This window comes from Dendrobium catenatum, unplaced genomic scaffold (assembly GCF_001605985.2).
Source record: "Dendrobium catenatum unplaced genomic scaffold, ASM160598v2 fragScaff_scaffold_188, whole genome shotgun sequence".
Lineage (NCBI taxonomy): Eukaryota > Viridiplantae > Streptophyta > Magnoliopsida > Asparagales > Orchidaceae > Dendrobium > Dendrobium catenatum.
In genome coordinates, this window is record NW_021318650.1 from 1,085,173 (window position 1) to 1,110,925 (window position 25,753).

The 25,753-nt window shown below is 31.9% G+C and overlaps 1 protein-coding gene across 1 annotated transcript; it reads right to left on the reverse strand.

Annotated features, from left to right (window-relative positions):
• Positions 1-7,840: 7,840 nt before the first annotated feature.
• Positions 7,841-10,916, reverse strand: LOC110100509. The gene is made up of 2 exons (XM_028692922.1): positions 10,683-10,916; positions 7,841-10,628 (listed from the first exon to the last, which is right to left on the reverse strand). The coding sequence occupies exons 1-2, from the start codon at positions 10,914-10,916 to the stop codon at positions 7,986-7,988; spliced, it is 2,877 nt and encodes a 958-aa protein (XP_028548755.1). The 3' UTR covers positions 7,841-7,985.
• Between the last annotated feature and the right edge of the window lie 14,837 nt (positions 10,917-25,753).

Below are 25,753 nucleotides of genomic sequence, written 5' to 3' on the forward strand. Positions count from 1 at the left end.
TGCTAATGCATTTGCATTTACCAGTTAGCTTGTGCTTTCCTGACCTACTCTAGCTCGGCTATAAGAGAAGCTACTTATTGACTAAATAAGGACTCCTTGGTACTTACTGTGAAACTGGAGCCACCAGATGTCTACCCCTCATATGCATAGGCTTGTGAACCTAAACTATAAATTCTACTATGATGCATTCCTCCTATCGCTTGTGACCAAGTGCGGAAGTCAAAATATTCTCCATAAGAAGAACCTTCACCAGCTGTAGCTTAGCTCTCTCAAAGCCATGTATACTCCTCCTATGAAAGTTAATAAAAATTTAAGTAATTTAGACATGATATCAAAAATATTATACTTATATAGTTATATAGGCTCTCCTCACTTGCTCGTTAACCTATTGATGGTCCTCCTACAACTTATGTGTATGATTTACAATTCAATAGGGGCCGATTCTCTACCCAACACATCTATCTGTAACAGACATATATTAGTATTCATACTAAAATATTTTAAAATTCCTTACCAAACATCCTCTGTGCTCAGTATGTGGAACTGAACCCCCAGTATGAAGGAAACTACTCATGCCCGCATATCAGAAGCTCTATTCTATCTATTTTGGTCCCACCTCTTGGTATACTCTGGGCTACCTCAAGTACTATTCAACTCAGCCCATACACTTTCACCAATCCATAATGGTCACTTGACTCACTTTTTAATGTATGTAAATATGTTTTGTATGCGAGTTGACCCAAGCTTTTAAATTTTTTTCTAATTTTATCATTATGTTATGGTAGCCAATAAAAAACTTTATGTATTTAAAAATATATAATATAGAATATATATTTTTGTTAGCTTATATAAAGAAGATCTAATATAAAACATATTTATATTTAAACTAATCTCAAACTCTCTAAACCATATGTCTCGCACTTCTTTTGGGACTTTCTTCCAAGAAATATAAGGTGCATCATACCTGCTCCATATAATGCCCCATATTTTATGCATCGATTATTTTTATAGGTGAAACCTGAATAAAATATATTAGGTGATAAAAATATTTATTCAATTTTAGTTGTATATTAATAGAAACTTAAGTATATACCTATCACCATAAGGTTATATTTGACCATCTATTGACTGCTATGCTACAACTAGGGTAGAAGTCCACCTGTAGCGGGCATAGGGGGTGGTAGGACATATTGTGGATATGGATAAGTATGAGGTCCACCATAGGCTGACTCTGGGTGGTAGGCTAAGATGAAGATGTACCCTTAGTATGAACAGACCTGCTAGGTGGGCTACCAGTCGTCTTCTTGGTACACTTTTGAAAATTTTTTTTTGATCATTCCTCTTTTAAGCTCATCACCTGAAACCATCTGCAAAAAAATTATGAAATATCAGCAAATAAATTATAATAAAAAATTAATATAAAATAATGTATTAATTAAATAAATGATGTAGAACAATAATAAAATATAAAAACTAACTATTATCATGCTATTCAAATAAATCATATTGTTACTATAAATTGTTGATTCATAATTGAATGTTTAAAATTATTTACCTTATGTTAATTCACTTTCATATGATGAAACATCTACACTACTATATGATTTCTCATAACTTTCCTCTATGTTTAAATCTACTTCCTCTAACTGCAACTCACTCTCACTAGTTTTAATTTGATCGTCTACATTGTTAGCAAGATCTTTTTAGTTCGACATAAATTCTTCTTTATGTGTTGGTGGTATTGATGTGGTTTTTTCAATAACTTCCTTGGATTTGATCTTCATAACTATGAGCCAATCTTGTTTTCCTCGTACTCTACACAAATAGTTAGCAAAATAGACTTGACTTACCTAGCTAGTAATGATGAATGGGTCAAACTTCAAATATCTCCTTCTCCGTTTAACTTTTATTATATCGTAAAGAGGATGGATTCTTATACCTTTATTTTGTAATGAATCAAGCCACTCATAATTGAATAGATACACTTTGTTTCCATGACCACTATATTCCAACTATAATATTTCTTGCAATATCTCATAATACTCAGAATCATCACCTGTATGGGTATTCTCTCTTATACATACATTGTAATTTTCTGTCTTCCTATCTTACACCAAAATCTTATTTGGAATTTGTACCCATTAAACAAAAAAATTGGATAACATTTCACTACTCTATTTGATCCCCAAGCTATATCAACTAGCCCATGGTACTACAAATCACTACCTTGAGTGTATACCTAGTTAGTAGATAAAGTATATTATTAGCATATTTATTAACTAATTAAGAACATAATAATTGAAATGAATAGTCTAAATATGTACTGTATTTTTAAACAAATTAGGGAATTCTATTTCCACTATCTTTGGGCTTCTACTGGTTTTGATGTATTCAAACCATCAATGAAACCCCTACAAACATTACGGTTTCACCAACATCTTATATAATTTTCCCTTTAGTTTGAGGGGGACTTTTCTATCACATAATAAGGCGCAATGCATTCCTCTAATTTAACCATCCCACTTTAATTTTACTGATAGTATCCCCATGTGTTTCACCATAAATAGATAAATATATAAAAAAACGTATACTCTTATTAATGACTTGATCTCCCAAAGTCACAACCCCCTCAGCAGGTCTATTACTACTAAAATTACACTTTATATATTAAGTTTTAGATCTACTTATGTGAAAACCTTTAGACTCTAAGATTAACCTATATAATTCAAGTTTATATTCAACTCCCTCTCTATTATTTCAACAAGAAGAATATCATCAGCTAAAAGCATACACTAAGGTACATTCTCTTGAAAATGTCTAGTGAGAACATCAATAACTAAAGTAAAAAAGCATACACCAAGGTGCTTGCAAATGTCTTGTGAGAACATCCATAACTAAAGAAAAAAACATACACCAAGGCACATTCTCTTGCAAATGTCTAATGAGAACATCCATAACTAAAGTAAAATAGAATACACCAAGGTACATTCTCTTGTATATGTCTAGTGTCCACAAATAAAGCAAAAAAGCATTCACCAAGGTAAATTCTCTTACCGAAGGAAGGTTACGCACAAAACAGGGCGGTGGCAACACATAGAACAAGGAGGTGGTGACTTTAGGCAATTGACGATGACAAATGTGGAAAAGCTCGGTGGTTAAGGTCACCGAGGAACTTATTGCGATAGTGGTGGTGTTCAGGGTAGCTCGCAGATGCGAGTAAAGTGAATCAAGAAGAGGATAAGAAATGAGAAAAAAATGATGGAGTGATTGAAATATGGTCCTTTCCATTAAAATTTATGATAGATTATCCGTCGGTCATAATATCGGTGCATAATATGCTATAAAAAATTATCAAGTTAAAGTAAGCCGATGCAATGCCGGTGAATCCACCGGTAATAACCAGTGTAATTTGCATCAGAATGTTTTATATACCAACAAACCCACTAGTGAAATATACTCCGGTAAATTAATAACAAAAATTTCATCAGAACTACCGTCATAAAGTTATTAGCATACTTTGCGCCGGTTAGGCTGCCACTTTTTCCGGCGTATGAGCTGCCTTTGGAAAGTCTGATGATAATAGCAAATTTTCCTGTAATATTAATCATTTCAAACTAAACACTTTTCAACATAAACAATATGACAAAGAAACAAACATAAAAAGAAAACACAAACTGCAAGATATAAAATATCAAACACATATTAGAGTTACTCGTAGAGCACCAATGACCTAATGGTTTATTGCAGTTTTTTCTCATTCATAAATGGAAGTGTGAAGAGATCATGATATATTTTGCTATGGGAATTTTGAAATCTAGATAATGACATGATACAGTATAGGTTGTTGTTGTTTATTGAACAAAGTCATCATATTTCTTTTTCTAATGATGTAGATATATTTCTAATAGTGCTTTGAAATGACTTGGGAATATATTGGTCCTTATGATTAAGGTTTAATGAAAGAGTATGAATTATTTAGAAGTCGCCTAGGAAAAAGAAACTGGGAAGAAATAATTGTATCTTAATTTATTTTGATGGTTGAGTACATGTATGAAAATATCGTGGATGATATATTTCTAAGGAATATGTAATTTATGCTTTTATATTAACAACCTACATAAGACCTAGTGAGATTTTAATTCATTCAGTATTTCTTAAATTTTTATAAATTTTAGCATTATGTTTATATTTAATTTAATCATGAAATGAAATTATATTTTTAATCAAAAAAGAAAATGTTATGTAGGAAATTTTTCCTTGAGAGCATTGTAGTGCTTAAATGATAGCGTTGTGGTGTTTCCCTCTCTATTAAACTAGGTGCCAAATGGATAGCTCTATGATGCTATGAAAAGGTGGCACTGCAGCGTTGATCTCTATTTTTAAAAAAATCATTTATATTCTAAGGGCAGTCAACTAGAGATAGAGAGGGAAAGAATTAAGAGAGAAAGTAGATTTTGGTGGTCTTTAATCTGATTTAGTTAGACACGCTAGTTGAGGAAGTTGTCTTACTTGAGGTAAGTTATTGTTACATTTTCTCAATTTTCAATTTGGATTATTTGTTTTAGAGTTTTGATAATTTATTTTATTAAATAAAATTTGGGAAAGTTTCCACCACATAAGTTTTGATATGTTATTGAACATACTGTTTTGGTTATGTTGATAGGGAATTATCTATGTACACCATCAATATAGGGACAAGTAAGAATGAAGAATTTCCATCACCTGGTATTTTAAACTACGAGAAATTTTAAGTGCCATAGAGAGTATGTTGACATTGATAGGAATGACTATTGAATAATAAAGGTTTCAAAATGATGTTGTGGATGTTGATAAAAAATGATTTTCTTATTTGTAAATATTGAAGTGAACATAGGTAATTTCCTGAAAACACTTCTACATTTGTTATACTTGTGAAATTTTGTACATCACTGCATTATGTTAGATACTATTCATGCATGTTTAAAGAATTATTATTTTTATGTTCATATGATTGAAAATTTGAAATAATCACTAAGAGCTATAAGAGCTTGAATAGCTGTATAAATGAATTATGCTATACATTGGAAGTTATAAGAGCTTGACACTGTATATGTGAACTACATGGGAGACATAAGGGGCTTAACACTGTACATGTGATATATTTGGGAGGTTTAAGGGCGTAAGCGGTCTAATGTGATGAGATGTAATGATGTGCACATGAAGACTAATGGGCTGTGTTATAAAATATTATATTATTTTATTTTTGTAATTTGTAGGGGACGTGCTATATGGCCTGAATACACTAACAAGTGTGCAAGGGCCGCTGCACCGGTGCCCTGATGTGTTAAATAGGTAAGGGTTCCCACATCAAGGACAGATGTAGGCAAAAGAGCTAGTCCATAAAACTAAAATTTAGGATATGAACTTGGAATATAGGTTCCCTTGTCGGAAAATTAATAGATTAGTAGATATTATGATTCATAGAAAGTTAAATAATATAGGTTCCCTTGTCGGAAAATTAATAGATTAGTAGATATTATGATTCATAGAAAGTTAAATATTTTGTGCATTTAGGAAACTAAATGGGTTGGAGAGAAGGCTAAGGGAATTGATCATTTAGGATTTAAACTTTGGCATTCAGGTAGGAGTTGTACAAGAAATGGTGTATGTGTTATTATAGATAAGAGTTGGAAGGATAATGTTATAAAAATTAATAGTATTGGAGATAAAATTATAGCTTTAAAGATTATTATTGATATTAAGATTGTTAATATTATAAGTGCTTATGCTTCTCAAATAGGTTTTGATATAAGTTCTAAATTAAATTTTTGGAATGACTTAGAAGAATTAATATAAAAGATACATCTTGAAGAAAGAGTTTTTATTGGAGGAGATTTAAATGGACGTGTTGGTAGAGAGGTAGATGATTTTAAAAGCATTCATGGTGGCCATGTGTTTGGAACGACAAATGAATATGGCAAGACCATATTAGATTTTTGTTTAGCTTATGATTTTTTAATTGCTAATATCTTATTTAAGAAAAGGAATGAGCATCCCATCACTTATAAAAATGAATATAGTACAAGGCTTGATGTGGCACTCATATACACTATTGCAAAGGAGAAGTTCCTAAAGTTATTGGTTGATGTAGAATTCATATATTTTGCAATAGACTAGAATAGCATTCATTGGATTACATGAGAGATCTTACTTACTACATAGTCCATGAAGTTGTATGATTATGACTCAAGCCTATTGCACCACACTAAAGATCTCATAGAGAATGATGAATCCAATATATAAATGTTTTTTAATGTTGCTTCAATAATTAGGGTTATTTGCTAAAAGACATGATTTTTCCTTCTAAATCTCCTTAGACGTAAAGTAGAGCCACCATCAATGTGGCTCTAACGTTACAATAAGGAAATTCATTCTAAATTTTAAGAAAATTTAACTTAAAAAGTCATTGCACATAGAGTATGATGATTGCTCAATATCTTATTTGTAATTATGATCATGAACTGCATAGAATATAATATATCATACATTTGATTTCAAATAAAATTCTTTAGAAATCACACATTATCACATGCAAATATTCAGAGACTATTCATTTGTAGGTTTATCTCACCATTATGTTGATTTACAAGTTAATTTATGATTCTAATGTAAAAATTAAAATTTCAAGTATATTTATTCTTTCATTAAACTAATTTGTATAACTATGTTATAAATGATGTTGATATTATTGTAGATTTTCTACATCAATTTCTCATAAGCACTATGTGTTATGACTGTTGTGTTTCCTTTCTTAAAAAATATTATATGCATATATAACTTGTGATATGAACGCTATGCTGATTTTTTTATAATTTGCTCTATATGTTTACAAAACTCTGTGTTATAGTCGACGTATTTCATTTCTTACAATCAATTTATAAATTTGTGAAATACATTTTTTTTCATAGTTATTGTGATTGCAATCTAGGTTATATCAATTTGAGATATGATTCATTATCATACAATGATTAAATATTTGTTAAACAATAATAAAACATTAAATTAAAACTGATTGAGTATTCTACGTACTATAACTTGATTTCCTTCAAACTATTTTTAATCCATGACTGAATAATGATTGCACCTTATTCGTAATATGATGGAATCATATGCAAACTAAATTCAAATCATCTTCAAACTATATATCTTCAAATAAATTTTAACCAATCATCTTCAAACAACTAGACATTTGCAAGAGGATGTACCTTGGTGTATGCTTTTTGCTGATGATATTCTTCTTGTTGATAAGACTAGAGAGGGAGTTGAAGGTAAACTTGAATTATGGAGGTCAACCTTAGAGTCTAAAAGTTTTCGCTTGAATAGAACTAAAACAAAATATATGGAGTGTAATTTTAGTCGTAATAGACCTAGTGAAGGGATTATAACTTTGGGCGATCAAGTTATTAATAAGAGTACACGTTTAGATATATTGGATCTATTGTTCAGAGTTATGGTGAAATAGATGGGATTATCAGCAGAATTCAAGTTGGATGGTTGATGTGGAGGACTGCATCGGGCTTGTTGTGTGATAGAAAAGTACCCCTCAAACTTAAGGGAAAATTCTATAAGATGGTGGTGAGGCCTGCAATGCTTATGGTGCCGAATGTTGGCCATTAAAAGAGAAGCATAATACTGAGTTAAGTGTGAAAGAGATGAGGATGCTCTGAAAAAACTTAAGGGAAAATTTTATAACTTGTAATTTTCTTTTGCTTATTTTTTTTCTTAACAAAACTAAACGCAAATTAATAACAATTCTGATAGGGGAAAAAAAAAAAGTTAAAAGAAGTGATAATATTCCTCTGATATATCTATTACATATACACCTGCAAACTAAAGTATAAACTAGACAACAAAATTTTCAGAACAAATCCAGGAATGCATAAATCTTGATGTTCCAAGTTTGGAAAATTTCATCAAATCAAGAGCAAATGCTGAGATCAAGAACTCTAAATCTTGCTCCTGTATCTGACCAACTTTGCCAGTGTCTCCTGAGCTGCCAAAGTTTGTGCATGATTATGTCCAAGCATTACAGTCCTGATACTAATACAAGTCCTGCATAGCTCCTCACCACTATCAAAATGCCCTCCCCTCAATAGTAGCTTTGCTCTAGTCTCAAGTAATGCAGCCTTAAGCAACGTAACCTCCTGCCAAACATACTCATCCACTCTCTGGCTACTCTGCAATCTCTTTTTCCAGCAAATAGATCCATGGTTCCAGTCCTCAATTTGCATCTCAAATGACTTCTCAACCTCCTCGAGCACATTTGTGCTCACTTTCAACAGCTCCAATGCTGAACTGCACCTTGAAAATGTCATGAAGGATCTAATTGCCAATGGAATGGCTATCTTCTTTATAAAGAGGACCATGTCGAACACCTTGAGTTGAACAAGCGGCGGCTCGGACTTGAATCCAAACAAGAGGAATACTGAAGCCCAGAGGTGGCTGGAGTTTGATGAGGTGATCCCTGACTTCCTTACTCCGAGCACCGCAGTCTTAGCAGGCAGTGCGCCGCCTCGTTTCTTAGCAAATAGTTGGGTGATTGGGTGGAATTGGATGTAGCAACCAGGCTGCATTGTGGCTCTCCTGGCCAGGCCTAGTTTCACAAGCATGAGCGCAGATTCGACTCCACTTTTTGTGGATTGTGAGGATAAGCAGCAGCATAACGGTGAAGGAAGAGACTTTCCCCAATGACAGAAGCCACTTCTCTTCTCAGCAGCAGCTGCGAGCAATTCCGATGAAACTGGAGCTGGAGCAAGCCAAGCACCAGAAAGAATCATTCCGAAAGCTAGACTTTGCCTTCCTTTAGCTCTTTCCATTATGGCAAAGCTGAAGGCCAGTGTCTTCATGAGGAAGGGATTGTTTTGCAGAAATCCGTCATCAATGAGAGAGTGAGAGATCTCATTGAGGGAGATTCTCTCAATGGCTTCGAATAACGCTGATGGTGATATCTGTAGTTCAGATAGCAGTGAACCAATCAGCCATAACCCAAAGCTCAACCTCCCCAATCTTTCATCAAAGTTTTTAAGCATCTCAAGCTCCTCAGCTAAATAGTCCTTCTTCCTCCTCCCTCTGATTAGAACCAATGAATCTGCCAATGACAGAGGCGGCAGCTGAATTGGATCAGAGTTCAAGACTCTGGATAGTTGGGTTGTGATGATAACATGAGTTGCTCCAGTGTTTCTCGGAATCAAATCATGTAGGTCCTTCCCCTCCCACCACTCTCTTTCAGTCTCAAGATTGTCAATTATTAACAAAAATGGCACATCCCTGAACAGTTCCCTCCTCACTCTCTGGAATGTGTCAAATTCCTGCTCATCGAAGCTTTTGATTCTTCCCCTCTCTTTCTCAGCCTCAGCACTGACATCCAAACTCAAACGGGTTGACAAGTTCAGTATGTTTTGCCTGAAATATCTAGCTTCACCGCCAACCCACAAAACCATCTTGTATCTTTGAGAGTATCTGTAAGCAAACTCCAAAGCGAGCTCCGTCTTTCCTATCCCTGAGATGCCACTGATGCATACAACACTGGCATTTCCATAACCTTTGCCTCCACTTCGCGATTTCTTTTGCTTTGATCGCTGGCGCTGAAGGCTTCTTCCCTTGGAGCTCAGTTCCATAACAGGCTCAATCCAAGCTTCCAATGTAGGTTCTTTATGTTTCCTCATCTCCAAGCAGATGTATCTGCCATTGCTCCTGACTGAATCACTTTCCTCATCAGCAAAACCTTCACTTGATCCTCCACCATTGGTGATAACCGGCTTTGGGCACTCGATTTCGGGGTCAGCATTTCCAAAGAATGCAGCTTCAATCTCCGTCAACTCCTTCTCTCTCCCAACAAAGTATCGGTTTCGCTGAAATGGCAGCTCCTCTATTTCCTCAGTCTCTATCTCTTTCTCCGCAATGCTCTTCCTTGCAAGTTTCAATCGCAATATCGCAACAGCCTTCATCACACAACTTCTCCAGTTGCTATCATTAGCTTCAAGCTTGAATTCATTGCTCGTTGTCAATCCTTCAAAAGCATCTCTACAGTCCTTAACCTCTGATCTGCCATCAACCAAACAACTGATCTCTGAAAGCTCGGTATTGAATAACAGAGGGATGAGGTTCTTTTTCTGTGAAAAGAACCTGATTTCCTCTACACTCGGAGGATTGAGAAAGCTTGGTGCCGTCACAACAACAATGCCATAAGTTGCGGAACAAATGATTCTATCAGCAATCTCATGGCTCTGACTGTCAGAGTACTTTGCTCGATCGGCCACAAAGGATGCAATGCCCTGAAGTTCAAGCTCTGATTTGAGCCATTTGCAGAATCTAACTAAGTTCAGGCTCTGGCCATGGAAGCCAATGTAGACATCACAGCTCCTGAGCTTTGCATTGGCACAAGGAGAGATAGCTCCTTTTGTAAAGGAGACTCTAGGAGCAGGAAAGGAGAAGGAGATCCTCGGAGCAGCAGCATCAGAAAACTTAGGCCTTTGCTCTAACGGCTCGGAGAAGTCATACCTCTCTGTAGGAGTGTAGGATGTGCTCGGGATATCGTCGCCGGAGAAAGAGATTGGTGATGGATTTGTTGTTACTGTTGTTGGAGTTGTGTTCGTGGTCGTAGTAGTGGTATTTGTTTCTATTGATTGTTTTGGTGGTTCTATCGCTCTTGGAGATATATAAGGAGACTGCAATGCTGAAACAAAGGCTGAGGAAGGAGGAGATGGTGAGTTGAGGTGAGGGGTAATGGATATGGAAGGAGAGATTGGAACAGAAATACTGCCAACATAACTTTCTGAAGCAGGGTTAGAGGTTTTGATCGTTAAAGGCTTTGGATTTAGTTCAGAGGTGATCATTTGACTATCTTTCAGAGCTTCAGGTGGAGCTGGTTCTTCCATGGATGAAGCAATGATAAATTTTTGAACTTGCTAAAGAAGAGGAAACAAAGCAGAAGCCCCAGCCGCAAGAGTTTATTCAAAGAAAAAAAGATGGATTTGATCGAAACTCAAAAGAGCAAACAACTTACAGCAATCTCACATCTGCTCACGCCTCCTAAGAGCTTTTGCTCCCTCAAAAGATGGATGGAAAAGACAAATACAAAGTACAGCAGGTACAAAAGCAAGGGAAAGAGAGGGGATACCATAGAGAGCATTCAAACTTCAAACGTAAAAGGAGTTGGAGCCTCAACGAAAAGAGCAGCAGCGGCAGCAATAGAAACAGAAGAAAGAGCTAAAGAGGAACACAGTCTCCCATATTAGAATCCATTGAAAGGAGGGAGAGACGGAATCTAATGCGCATGGGTCTGATCTGTAACTTGGTTGGTGTTAATATAAAAATAAGTTAAGAGCTTCAAAGATTGTGCAGTGGTTAGTGATTTCTCTCTGGCTTTGGCCTTTGTTTTATGAGGATTTGGTAATCTTTTAGTAGACTTCTCTCTATAAAAGAGATAAAGAATATCTTATTTATGAATCGGTGAATGTTGAACTTATTATTTTATATTTTTTATGAGAAAAAGATAATACCAAAGCATTTATTGATCTCCTCTATTATTTTTTAAACAGTTTTTAATGACTATTTTCCTTAGAGAAGAGTGTTAGACGAGCTAAATATTATGTATAGATATATATAAATATTCATATTTAATAATATATGTCAATAATATTATGATAGTTACATTTACATTGACATGTGTTGCGTACAGGTAATAATGGCTGAGGCTCAGAACCTGTTGGCTGGAGAGATTGAAAGAAGTAGAAGAAGACAAAGCTAAAATGTTAAGGGGCCCTCCGGGCCTGTGCTTCTGTATTCATATTGTGGTTGGCATTTGGAGCGCTGACCAATCAATTTGCTGCAACGAAGAAGGTGGGGTCCAGCATTCAAATACATAATCTGTTTCATTTTTCTCTTTCCAGCGCAACTTTTTTTTATTAGATATTAGAAGAGGGGGTGCTCGAGTGTAAATTTGATTTTAATGTTAGAGTTTTAATAATTTTATAAATTTTTTATCAACAGCATTAGCTTGAAGAAATATTTTCGAACTTTTTTTTTGAGACAAAACTAAATATGAAGTTATAAATTTGATATAAACAGTATTTAAATTTAGAATATGGATAGTAGTTTTAATTTTTATTATGGGATTGAATTCTTTTTCTTTTCTCCTTATCTCTACTGGAGGGAGCATTAAGAGATATGTGGAGCTTTATTGCATTTTTTTAGCAATCATTGTTGATGATCATCATCAACAATTACTGTTAGCAACTCCAAAACTTTTATAATATGACTATTATTACTTGATTATTAATATATAATTATGTCGTTGAGCTTTAACTTTCTGCTTGTGGTCTCTCGATTTCTATAATTCTAATAATGGAAATCACATTGAGAGATCTATGGAGCTTTATTTTATTTTCTAGTAATCATCGTCGACGACCACTATCAACAATTATTACCAGCAACTCCAAAACTTTCAAATCCAACTTTTATTACTTAAATATTAATATATAATTATGTCTATGAGCTTTAACTTTCTGCTTGTGGTATCTTGATTTATGTTATTCTAATAATGGAAATCAGATAATTATTCCTAACCTCATATAATTATGTCTCCTTTAATTATGAGAAATGGAGGCTCTTATATTCGTTGTTATTATTGGATTAATTCATTTAGGGCATGCATTGTGGTTTTTCCTATTCTTAGATTTCCATATAAAAAATATTGTTATCTCATAAGTTTTCTGTGCATGCTCGATTTTTATATAAAGCTAAGATATAAAATACGTACTCTATAGCCATAAATTTTTCTAACATGTAATAATTTGATACTGTTTATAATAACTCATTATTGTATTATTAATGTGATTAAAGATGATATCATCTTACCCATCCATTGTCAATTTTTTTAATGTCTACCTCTGATGTAGATGGAAGGTCATAACAATATAAGAAAGACATGAATAGAGAAGCTATGCGTATTATTCATAAGAATAATATGAATGTTTACAATGATAACTTAAATAGAAGACTCATGAAAGTCTACATGAAGGAGAGAACCATTAATTTTTACCTTTAATATTGCACACAAGTTGAAAGTTTGATATGGATGTTAAGCCTAAGTGAACTTGTCCCTAAGCACACTAATGTGAAATCAATACTTTCACTTTGATGCAAAAGCTAATTAACTTGTAAACAATTTCAATAATGGTGATTATATTCTAATCATCACAAAAAATATTAATAACAAATTTTCACAAAGCACTAATCACTGAAATAAATAGTAGAAGAATAAAATGTGAAAAATAGAAAATCAGAACAAACAAATCATAATTTTTAGTGGTTCGATCAAACCTAACCTACATCCACTACCTTGAGTCCTCTTATTTGGGTATTTCACTATCACTATAGTGTCTCTCATTTAGTCCCCACAGCTAGGCAAAGAAGACCTTACTAAATCTCTTCCACCAACCTAGAGCGGCAGAGGACCGAAATCCTTTTCACCCTCCTGGTGAAGCAGAGAGCCTAGAATTCTTTTCACCCTATTGGTGAGGCAGAGAGCATGGAATTCTTTTCACCCCCCTAATGAGGCAGAGAACCTTGAAATAACTTTCATCTTCCTCGATGTAGCGGAGTAGTTGGGTCCTTTGTCACCAAAGAGATCTTCTTCCCAAAACTTCCCTCAAGATAAACTTTAACGCGTGGAGGAACTCATGTATGTTTGCCAGAGCAACCGTGTGAAACTCTCTCTCACACTCCCTTGAACCTACAAGGATCTTCTCCCTCTCAAACTCTACCCTTTCATTCCCAAGCTCTAGGCTCTTCAAGCTTTCAAAAGAAATATCTCAATTAATGGAAAAAGACTCATACAATGTCTTACAAGAAAGCATAAATAAAGGGCTTCAAGAAACCCTAAAAACTCAATTCTATCATCTCTAATCGTACATTAAGTGCCTTGATTATACAATTCGATTAGTTCAATATATCATTATTAGTATTCTACAAAGAGTAAGGAGTTGTACGATTAGTTCAAGCATTTGAGCTGATCGTCTAGTATGATATGATCATCTTCCTTTACAATTAATATAATCAAAGTTGATTATTGTCTCGTACAATTAGTGACAATAAAATATTATCCCATGCAAGGATTTGGTCATTAAGTATAATTTATTCAATCGTACAATGTGATCTTACTAGACTAATTAATCTAAATTGGATCCTTAATGACACAAGATTAATTTAGGCAAAATTTCATAACATCGTATAGTACGATTAGTACCTATCATATAGAATGATTAGTTCAACAAATTACTCTTAAAAATTTTCTCTCTATCTCATTCCCATGAGTGTGTGTGCACGATCATCATGATTGCATACACCTTTATAGAAATTAATTCAAGAAATCAAAAATATATATAAATAAATTTTATAGACCATTTCATCATATCATATTCTACCTAATCTTGAACCCTAAATCTTCATTGAATGGTTCATGATGTACTTGAAATATTAGTACACACAAAGGCAAATACACTGTATAAATGCTAAGAGACATAAGGCTGCAATAAGTAATGTTTGTTATCATCAAAACTATAAACTCGGGAGTACGAGTTGAAACTATCTCTCCTTTTTGATGATGACAAATATTATTGGTTGAATTTTAAAATTAAAATTATTTTGTTCAAATCTCCCCCTTACTAAGAGATTTTTATTAAAAATAGGGTAAAATTATTTTTTTATTTTAAAGTTTGTTTTTTTTTTTTTAATTTTATGAAAAAATATGAAACTAAATGAGAAATGTAACTAATACGGTCAAATAACTTCTCCCCTTTTTGACATCACTAAAAAGAAGAGAAAACACAACACATAAAATTAAACTACATGTGGAAGGAAATTTGAAGGTACAATCATACCTAAAAATAATAAATAAATGCATAAAATAAATAAATAAACACATAAACACTCAAATAGAGAGATAAACACACAACCTGAGAAACAAACTTTATACATGATTGGAATTACCAATTGAATCCTTGCCTATTCAACATATGTTTATTATATCATCATATGGCTCATATTCTGATGAGGTATAAGCTGTCTACCTAGGAGATTTTTTGTTTCTTTTTATTTCCCATTATTGCAATTGGCTTATCCTCGCACTTTTTCTTTACAGGACAATTCATAAATTGGGGCATTCATATTTTAGATGTCTAGGTTTCCTCAACCCAAAGCAGATAATGTTAGAAACAAACTTTTCATGTTTACCATTTTTAACTTTACTCTATTTTTGTTCATGCTTTTACTTGTCCTTCAGGAGACTTTTGAATTTTCTTGTTGTTAATGCTAGATCCTCATTCTCATCATCTCCTAAGCCATTTTTATCTATCTTTTTACCTTTGGTACTATAGCATTCTAATCACCTGCATCGAAACGTCTTTGACTCACACTTTGCTCGTAGGTAGTCAGTTATCCGATCAGATTATCAATAGGATAAGCGTTTAAGTCTTTTGATTCACATATGATAGTTACTTTGATATGAAATTTATTAGGTTGACAATATAGAATTTTATTGACATTCTTTGAGTTTGAAAGTTCTCTACCTAAGGCATGCAATGATATCACTATCTAAGTAAATTTAGTGTACATGTCTGAGATAGTCACATAAGGTTTCATGCAAAAAAGTTTGTAATAATGCAATAACACATTTAACATAGATTATTTGACTTTACTGGTACCTTCATATGTAATGTATAGTCTTTCCCAAATATCCTTGCCAGTGGTACATGTAGAAACTCTCATATAATTTTTAGACTTCAGTGCATTGAAAAAATAGTTTAACTATTTAGCATTCAACTGTGCAAAAAATTTGTTCTTATCTACTCCATTCAGTAAAAGGAATGTTAGTTTTGAATCCTTTAACAATTCATGATGGTACATAATTACTAGTTTGAATCATATGCCACATTCAAAAATTAATTGATTACATGAAAGTAGACATTCAGATTATCTAAAAATAAAATAGAATATTATAAAATAAAGGTGGACGAGTAATTGTGTAGCATTTTACGGTGTTCATACTTCTTAAATGTGTCTTTGATCATTTTCCTTTAGGTTTTCTAAGACAATATTTTTGAGTGCCTCTCTCAGATACCAATTGAAAGTTTAATATGGATGTTAAGCCTAAGTGAACCTGTCCCTAAGCACATAAATACAAAAGCGATACTTTTAATTGATGCAAAAACTAATTAATTTATAAATAATTTTAAAAATGGTGATTAGATTCTAATCATCATAACAAAATATTAATCATAGATTTTCACTAAGTAGTGATCATAGAAATAAAGAACAGAAGAATAAAATGTGAAAATAAAAAATCAGAGCAAACATATCGGAATTTATAGTTGTTTTGTTAAACCAAGAACTACATCCACTCCCCAAAGTCCTCCTCTCTTGGTATTACACTATCACTATAGTGTCTCTCCTTTAGCCTCATAACTAGGCAGAGAAGCCCTTATAAAATCCTTTTCTCCAACCAGGTGCGATAGAGGACCTTAATCTTTTTCACCCTCCTTATGAGGCAGTTTGGAATCCTTTTCACTCTCCTTGAGAGGCAGAGAATCTAGAATCATTTTCATCCTCCTAATGAGGCACATAACATTGGTATTATTTTCACCTTCCCCGGAGCGGCGGAGTAACCAAGTTTTTTGTCACTAAAGAGATCTTCTTCCTAAAACTTCCCTCAACACAAACATTGATGCATAGAGGAACTCAAGTGTAGGTTTTTAAGAGCAATCTTATGGAACTCCCTCTCACACTCCCTTAAACCTACAACGATCTTCTCCCTCTCTTAAACTCCACCCTTTTTCTCCCAAGCATTAGGTTCTCTCTTTAAGCTTTCAAAAGAAATAACTTAATGAATGGAAAAAAGACTCATACAAGGCTTATAAGATAGATTAAACAGAGGGCTTCAAGAAATCCTAAAAACTCAATTATGTCGTCCTTGATTGTACATTACGATTAGTCTAGTATATCCTTATTAGTATTGTAAGAAGAGTTAGTAGTAGTATGATTATTTCAAGTATTTGAGCTAATCGTCGAGTATGATATAATCATCATCCTGTATGATTAGTTTAATTAAATCATATTATTGTTTCATATAATTGGCGAAGATAAAATATTATCCCATGCAAGGATTTAGTCGTATAGTACAATTTGTTCAATCGTACAGTACGATCTTACTGGACCAATTAATTCGAATTTGATCCCTAATTACTGGATTAATTTTGTCAAGATTTAATAACATTATACAGTATTATACCGATCATACAGTAAGATTAGTGCATATTTTGTATTTTAAAATATTGTCTAAATTATGATTTATGGCTAATATCATGATTTCAACTGATCATCCTGTACGATTAAGATCATATAATATAATTAATTCAAATAGCTTTAATTACAAAATTAGCCTTTTTAATTATTAGCTGATAAGCTGATCATACAATATAATTCGTATTGAATTCAACAAATTAATCTTCAAATTTTTCTCTCCATCTATTTCCCATGAGTGTGTGTATGTATGGTCACCAGGCTTGCATGCAACTTTACATGACTTGACTCATAAAATCAAAGAAGAACATGAATAAATTTTACAGACTCTTTCAGCATATCCTATTCTGCCCAATCTTCAGTCCTGAATCTTTATTGAATGGAGCATGACGACTTGAAATGTTATGACACACAAAAATAAATACAGTGTATATATATAAGGAGACAAAAGGATGCAATATGTAATGTTTGTTTTCATCAAAATCATAAACTCGGGAGCCTGAGTTGTAACACAAGCTATACACCAATATAACTCAATCAGGTCTATTGATTTTACAATAATGCTATTACATATTTATAACACTTTTAATATACTATTTTTAAATAAATTATTATTATTATTATTATTATTATTATTATTATTATTGTTGTTGTTGTTGTTGTTGTTGTTATTATTATTATTATTATTTCATATTTCTATCATGAGGATCAACAACTTGCTTGATGATGATTCCATTTGCAAAATATCTCAAAAATATTGTCATGCTGATAAATCATGTTACTACTAAAAAATATTAAAGTTAAGCTATGAAACATTAGATTTTTACCACATCCTTCTTATTATGCAAAAAATTCTCAAAGTATTCCCAAGGAATTATTAAATCAAACTTAAAATTATATTATTTATGTCTCTCCACCAATCATCTATACCTTCTTGAAGTTAAAATGTCTTCATATATTCAAAGCCATGAAGCCACACATTATATTCAATTGATTCAACCATCTCATTAAATATAAGAGGATATGTCTTTAATAATTGATTTAACACTCAATCTATCACTCCTCTATTTGATTAAACAATATGAAGGATTATAAATCTAAATATGCAACTACATTCACTTATGTCATTTATGCTTTGGTGGATTCAATATGAATTCATTTACTTAAGTGTGATGATTGTTCATGTTGTTTGATATTGATTAGGTTGTCTATTGACTCTATTAAGAAATTTTTTTAACCCTTCAATTATTTAGTGTCACATTATACTTATACACTTCTCACTTTATCATATAGTGAGATTAACCTTAGAAATAATGCCACTTATGCAGACCACCTAATAATAGCAACATCATCATCATCAACCCTTTATCACACAATATTGGGTCAGCTACATGAATCATTTTTCTTTATTATATCTTAAAAAAAGCAAATCGTCATTTAAATTTAATAAAGTAAGGTAATATCTAATGCTTTCTAACCAAATCTTTTTATGTCTAACTCTAACTTTCTAAATATAGGCTAAATAAGATACATCTACGTTTCTAATTAGGTAATCAAAAGGCAAACATTTTATGTGACCAAATTATCTAAGGTGACTCTCTCTAATCTTATATGCCAATGGAACTACTCCAACCTTTTCATGTGTATATGCATTTCACTTTTATCTCTATGAATAAAGCCATTTGTCCACTTGAGTATCCTCATCCTTGCAACAATTAACTTAATTTTATGCTTCTGTTTTAAAGGCCAACAATCTATGCCATAAAGTATTGTTGGTCTCACCACCATTTTATAAAGAATGTTACTTTTTTATCACACAACATGCCTGATGCATTCCCCCACTTCAACCATCTCAATTGAATTATAATAATAATATCCCCATTTGTTTCACTATCATTTTGAACAATAGGCCTGGGATATCTAGAACGTGTACCCTTTATAATGATTTAATCTCCCAAAGTCACAATACCCCAAATAGATCTATTACTACTATGATTAGACTCAACGTATTTAGCTTTAGATTTACTCAAACAAAATCCTTTATACTCTAAGGTTGACTACTATAATTCAAATTTTCCTTCAATTCCCTTCCTCTATAGTCTTATTAACAAAAATAACATCATAAGAAAATAAAACATATACCAGGGCACATCCTCTTGCAAATGTCTTGTAAAAACATTCATGACATAAGAAAAATTATATATACCTAAAGCAAGTCAGTTAACAACATAACAACAACAATAACATCAAATCTTTATCCCACTACATGAAGTCAGCTAAATGAACCCTTTTTCTCCATTGTGTCCTCTTAAGATTCTAATAAAAAGATTATTTCTAATATTTTCTAAGTATTACTTTTTAGGACTACCTTTACCTTTCTTAATATAGGCCAAATACTCCCAAGTGGGTCATCAGAATGCCAAAATTTTATGTGACCAAACTATGTAAGGTAACTCTTTGTAATCTTATTAACCACTCAATCTACTTTAACCATTTCATTTATATACTTGTTTCACAATATGTCTCTAAGAGTGAAGGCATTCTTGCACCTAAGCATCCTCACTCTTCAATAATTAACTTAATTTTATGTTTTTCTTTTAATGGCCAACATTTTATGCCACAAGGCATTACAGGTCTCGCCACCATCTTATAGAGTTTTCCCTTAAGTTTGAGGGGTACTTTTCTATCACATATTAGGCCCAATGTATTCCTCCACCTCAACAATCCATCTTGAATTCTACTAATAATATATCCATCTATTTTACCATCACTATGATCAATATACTTGAGATATCTAAAACGTGTACTCTTATTAAGGACTTGATTTCCCAAACACACAATCCCAACATTAGATCTATGTCCTCTATTATTACCATCCATGTATTTGGTTTTAGATCTACTCAAACAAAAACCTTTAGGCTCTAAGTTTTATCAAGTTTACCTTCTACTCCCTCTCTAGTCTTGTAGATAAGAAGAATATCATCATCAAAAGTATACACCAAGGTATGTTCTCTTAAAAATGTATAGTAAGAACACCCATGATTAAAGTGAGAAGATATTGACTTCAAGCAGATCATTGTTGTAATCCAACTGAAATAGAAAACTACTTGGTCAAACTATCATGTGTTTGAACACATGCAATAACTCCTAACTACATACATCCATAATTATTTGAATATAAGCATTATTAACCAACTTCTTTTTTAGAACTTTTTAGAGTTCTTCTCTTGGAACATTATCATATGCTTTCTCTAAATTAATAAATATCATATATAGATCCTCCTTATTCTCTCTATACTTCTCCATCAAACATCTCAGTAAATCTATAGCTTCCATATTAGACCTACCTTGCATGAATCGAAATTGATTTTTATAAACATTAGTATTATGTTATAATTCTATACTCGACAATTCTCTCCCATTATTTTAAAGTATGACACATTAACTTAATTCATCTATAATTTGCACACTCTTATGCATCACCTTTATTCATTAAAATAGGAATCAACACACTCCTCCACTCATTTGAAAATTTTCAAGTCTTCAAATAATATTGAAATTTTTGTAAGCCAAGAAAATTGTTCATCTCCTAAGCATTTTCACACCTCTATTGTAATATCATCAATTCCAATAGCTTTTCAACAGTTTATTTTCTTTATAGTATGTCTAACTTTGGTTTTACTAATACCAATAAAAATAAACAATCTATTTTGATTTAGCATGGTAAGGTCACTAAATTGGATTGTATTCACACAATCTTCATTAAAAAAATTATCATAATATCTCACCCATCGTTATTGAATATCCTTTTTCCAATAAAAGCACTTTTTTGATCTCATCATTAATGCACTTCATTTGAACTAAATCCCTACTTCTCCTATTTCTTTGCTTGGCTAACTTATACATATATATATTTTTTTCATTAATATATAATCTATTATATAAATTATTTGAAGTTAAATTCTTAGCATCACATATTTCTTTCTTAAACTCCTCACAAACTATTTATTGCTTTCCCAATTTTTTGATCTTTTACATATAAACCATTTTTATAGCAACGCTTCTTATTTTTTATCATTTGTTGCATATTTTGATTCCACCACTAATTATTTTAACTTTAAATAGACTTTTCTCCTAATACTTTAATAACATTTTTTGCAATATTCTTAATATTACTTGCTACGTTTTCCAACATAGGATTAACTTCCTCATGCATAGTCAAAATCTAAAGATGTTGAATTTTACTCTAAAAAATATTTTATTTTTAATATTTTTAAATACCTCCAACTAATCTTAGGCCAAAATTTTACTTTATTTTTTATGATTTGCCCCTTTATCTTAAAGTTCAAAACTAATAAATGAGTCTAAATAATTTTTTTTCTTAAAAAAAATAAATATGAGTTTTCTATCTACATTCTTATAAGTGATAAGATGCTAATCTCTTTTCTTAAATAAGATATTAAAAATTACAAAATCATAAGCTAAAGAAAAATCTAATATAATCCTACTACCTTCATTAGTTACTCTAAACTCATAGCCACCATGACTAAAATCTTCTACCTCTCTATAAATATATCTATCTAAATCTCCTCAAATAAAAACTCTTTATTAAAGAGGTATCTTTTAAATTAATTCTTCTAAGTCATTCCAAAATTTAATTTTGAACACATAAACACTTATAATATTAATAATCTTAGAATCAATAATATTATTTAAAGCTATATTTCTATCTCCAATTCTACTATTGTCTAAAAAATTTTCCTTCAAAATCTTATCATAATCATACCTATACCATTTTTAGTATGACTCAAACATTAATACCGTAGTTTAAATCCTAAATTATTAATCTCCTTAGCCTTATTGTCAACCCATTTATTTTTTGAAGGCATAAAATATTTATTTTCTTATGAATCATAATATCTATTATTCCATTAGTTTTTTTTTGTAAGAGAACCTCTATTCCTATATCTTATCCTAACTCTAAATTTATGGAGTAACATCTTTTCTCAAATCCATCCCTGATATGAGAACCCTTAAATATTTAAAACTAAACCCAAGCATTAGTGTAGCTACCTTTCACACTTTTCACTGTATTTATACCATACAATATGTCGCTTCTAGGGAATGCCCTAGTATTAACATAGTATATTGAAGGATTTTCCCATGGTTATTTTATAAGTTTTGTGCTAGTTATCAAATTCCTAATATAACCCTCTACATTTTTATTCAGGACTTGGTATCTAGCAATGATAGTGTTTAAAGCAAGCCACATAATAAAATAAAAATAAAATATATGCTAAATTCTTAGATGATTATGTTACCACATTACATGCACTTTAGATTAGGGTAATATTTTCAAAAGTATGAATTTAATGTCACAACATTAATATAAGAAATTAAAATAAAATCACTAAACTTATAATGTTGATTTATAACCATACTAGATGATATGCTTAATTTGATCCTAATACCTTATATGTCTCTATGATTGATCTTAGAAGTAAGTATCAAGAGATCATACCTAGTCCTGGCGATAAGTGAAGAATAATTTTCAAGACACCATATAAAAATTATGAAAGTTAGTGTTGCCACTATAAGATAATCTGACATTACTATCAGACTTTCAAGCTATACACATGCGCCAAAAATAACGGTGGACTAACCGACGGAATATGCGACAAAAATTTTACAGTGAAATTTATGGTAAAATTTCTGTCGTTACATTACTGGCATATATTCTGCCAATTTTTTTATCGGTATATTAAATATTCTAGAACAATTTTAGCCAGTTATAACTGACAAAATCACAGTCGAGCTTGCCCACTTCGCCATCTTTCTTCTCATTTATTTCCTTATTTGTTTTGGTTTTCTTAGCTCGTGACTGAGACATACCCCAAACACCATATTTATTATGACTGGTCCTTCACCGACTATCACAGTCGAGCTTGCCCACATTCTCCATCATTTATTGCCTAAGTTCACCGCCTCCATTTTGTGTGTTACCAAAGGTTGGCGCCTCCATTCTATCTATTGTTGAAGTTTTCCAGTAATATCTTTTTGTTTGATGTATGCATTTTGTTCTTGATATTCTTCTTATTGATGAGTTTAGATAGGGATTTGATGTTTATATTTATAGTTGAGATTAATATCTTTTTGCTTTAGTTATGGATGTTCTTACTAGACATTTGCAAGAGAATGTACCTTGGTGTATGCTTTTTATTAATGATATTCTTCTTTTTTATAAAATTAGAGAGGGAGTTGAAGGTAAACTTGAATTATGTAGGTCAACCTTAGAGTATAAAGGTTTTCACATTAGTAGATCTAAAACTTAATATATAGAGTATAATTTTAGTAGTAATTGACCTAGTGAAGTGACTATGACTTTGGGTGTAGTCATTTAAAAAGTACACATTTTTTATATCTTTGATCTATTTATGATTAAATAGAAGACTACAATGGATTGATGAGCGAGCGAAGAGAGCCTGCATAAGTATATAAGTTTAATATTTTTTATGTTATGTCTAAATTTCTTAAATTTTTATTAACTTTTATAGGAGGAGTATACACAGCTTTGAGAGAGCCAGGCTATAGAAGGTAAATGTTCTTTTAGTGGATCACCAGAATGTTCTGACTGCCACACTTGGTTACATGTGGTAAGAGGAATGTAGCATAATAGAGTTTATGATTTAGGCTTGCAAGCCTATGCATATGATGGGCAGACATATGATGGCTCAAGCTTCTAAACAAGTATCTAGTAGTTCTTATATAGCCAACAGGTAGCTGCCTTAATAGCCGAGCTAGAGTAGGTCAGGAAAACACAAGCTAACTGGCAGATGTAGATGCAGCAGTAGATGCATATGCAATAAACTAAGTTGTTAGATGAAATATGAAAACTAAGAGAGCAGTTCAGTGGGAAGAATGCAACTTTAGTAGAGGAGGAGACTAATTCAGAGTAGATGTTGTGTATTTTATTTTGGACATATATACTTATTTGTTTTTAGAAATATGTACTTATTTGTTATTGGACATCTACACTTATTTATTATTAGATATTTGATGATATTTTTCTTTTTTTATGCTTATATGTTTATATTCAATATTTGGTGAAGCTTTTGATTATATTTTATGTTTGAATGTATATAGTATTAAAACTTTTGTATGCAGGTTTTATTATAGAAACCAGTTTCATAAACTAGAAGGTTTTTTTTTTTTTTTTATGTTACATGTTTTAGATGGAAAATTCATTGGAAAATCTACCGGCAATACGATACAACAAAAATGGAGAGTATTTTTGGCATACTTTTACTCCAGTATTATGGTGGATAATTTTCCATTACTATCCGCTGATAGTAGGGTACTATTACCTGATACTAGGGTACTATCCGCTGATAGTATGGCGGTGAATTATCCATCGGTACTTCCGACACAACTTTTCTACTAGAAATATCGGCGGATCAAAAACTAGATTCTATTAAGGAAAGCTAACATATAAACATCATATTTTTCCAAAATTGCACCAGATTATTCACCAGAAAAGTTTCCAGTGGAAAATTACGCCGTTAAAGATTTTTTGATGTGTGAATTGCCATCAGATAGGTTTTCATGATAAATTCACCAAAAAATGGAATTTTCTGACAGATTTCCATTGTTACCAATGGATTTGATCTACCGATAATATGACATTTTTTGTAGTGTGGCTCATGAATCATCCATCACTCTCATTACTTTCATGGTGATTATAGGAAATATCCTTAAGTTTTTTAATTTAACACTTTAATTTTCTATTTTAATGACATTTTTATCTTTATTTATAATGAGAGTGGGGTTCTTCATCTTAGGTTAGATTTAATTAAATGTAAAGGGAAAAAAATATATCTGTTAATTTTAAGATGTATCAAGTATAAAGAAAAGAAATATGTTATTTTTAAGAAGTAGATTCTTAATGACTAAAAAAGATAGTTTTATTATTTCCTTCACTATCCTTTATCATTATTCTAAGAAATAAAGGCTATTGTGGGTTGGATAAATTTATATAGTTTTACTGACCTGATGAGTTTTCATGTGGTGCCTACATTTTCTAAGAAATTCATCCTAAAGGTTAACCCTATTTTAGTCCATTTAATTGATCTCTTTAAGGAAGAGAAAATTTGTTAGATCTCTAAAGTTGAAAACCTTTTAATCAATTTAAGGTTTTAATAACATTTAATTTCTTTTATTTTGGAACTCCTATGTTGTTTTTGAAGAGACTCATAATAGAGTGAACTAAAGTAAACAACAGTTGTGGAATCTTTGGAATGCTATAATCTTTACTGTTTACATGGCATATATAGAGACTTAGGGAGACAGCCCGTTACAACAGCTGATCTTTCACAGTTGATGCAATGATGTAAGTGAGTGGAGAGATGTTTCTAGAACT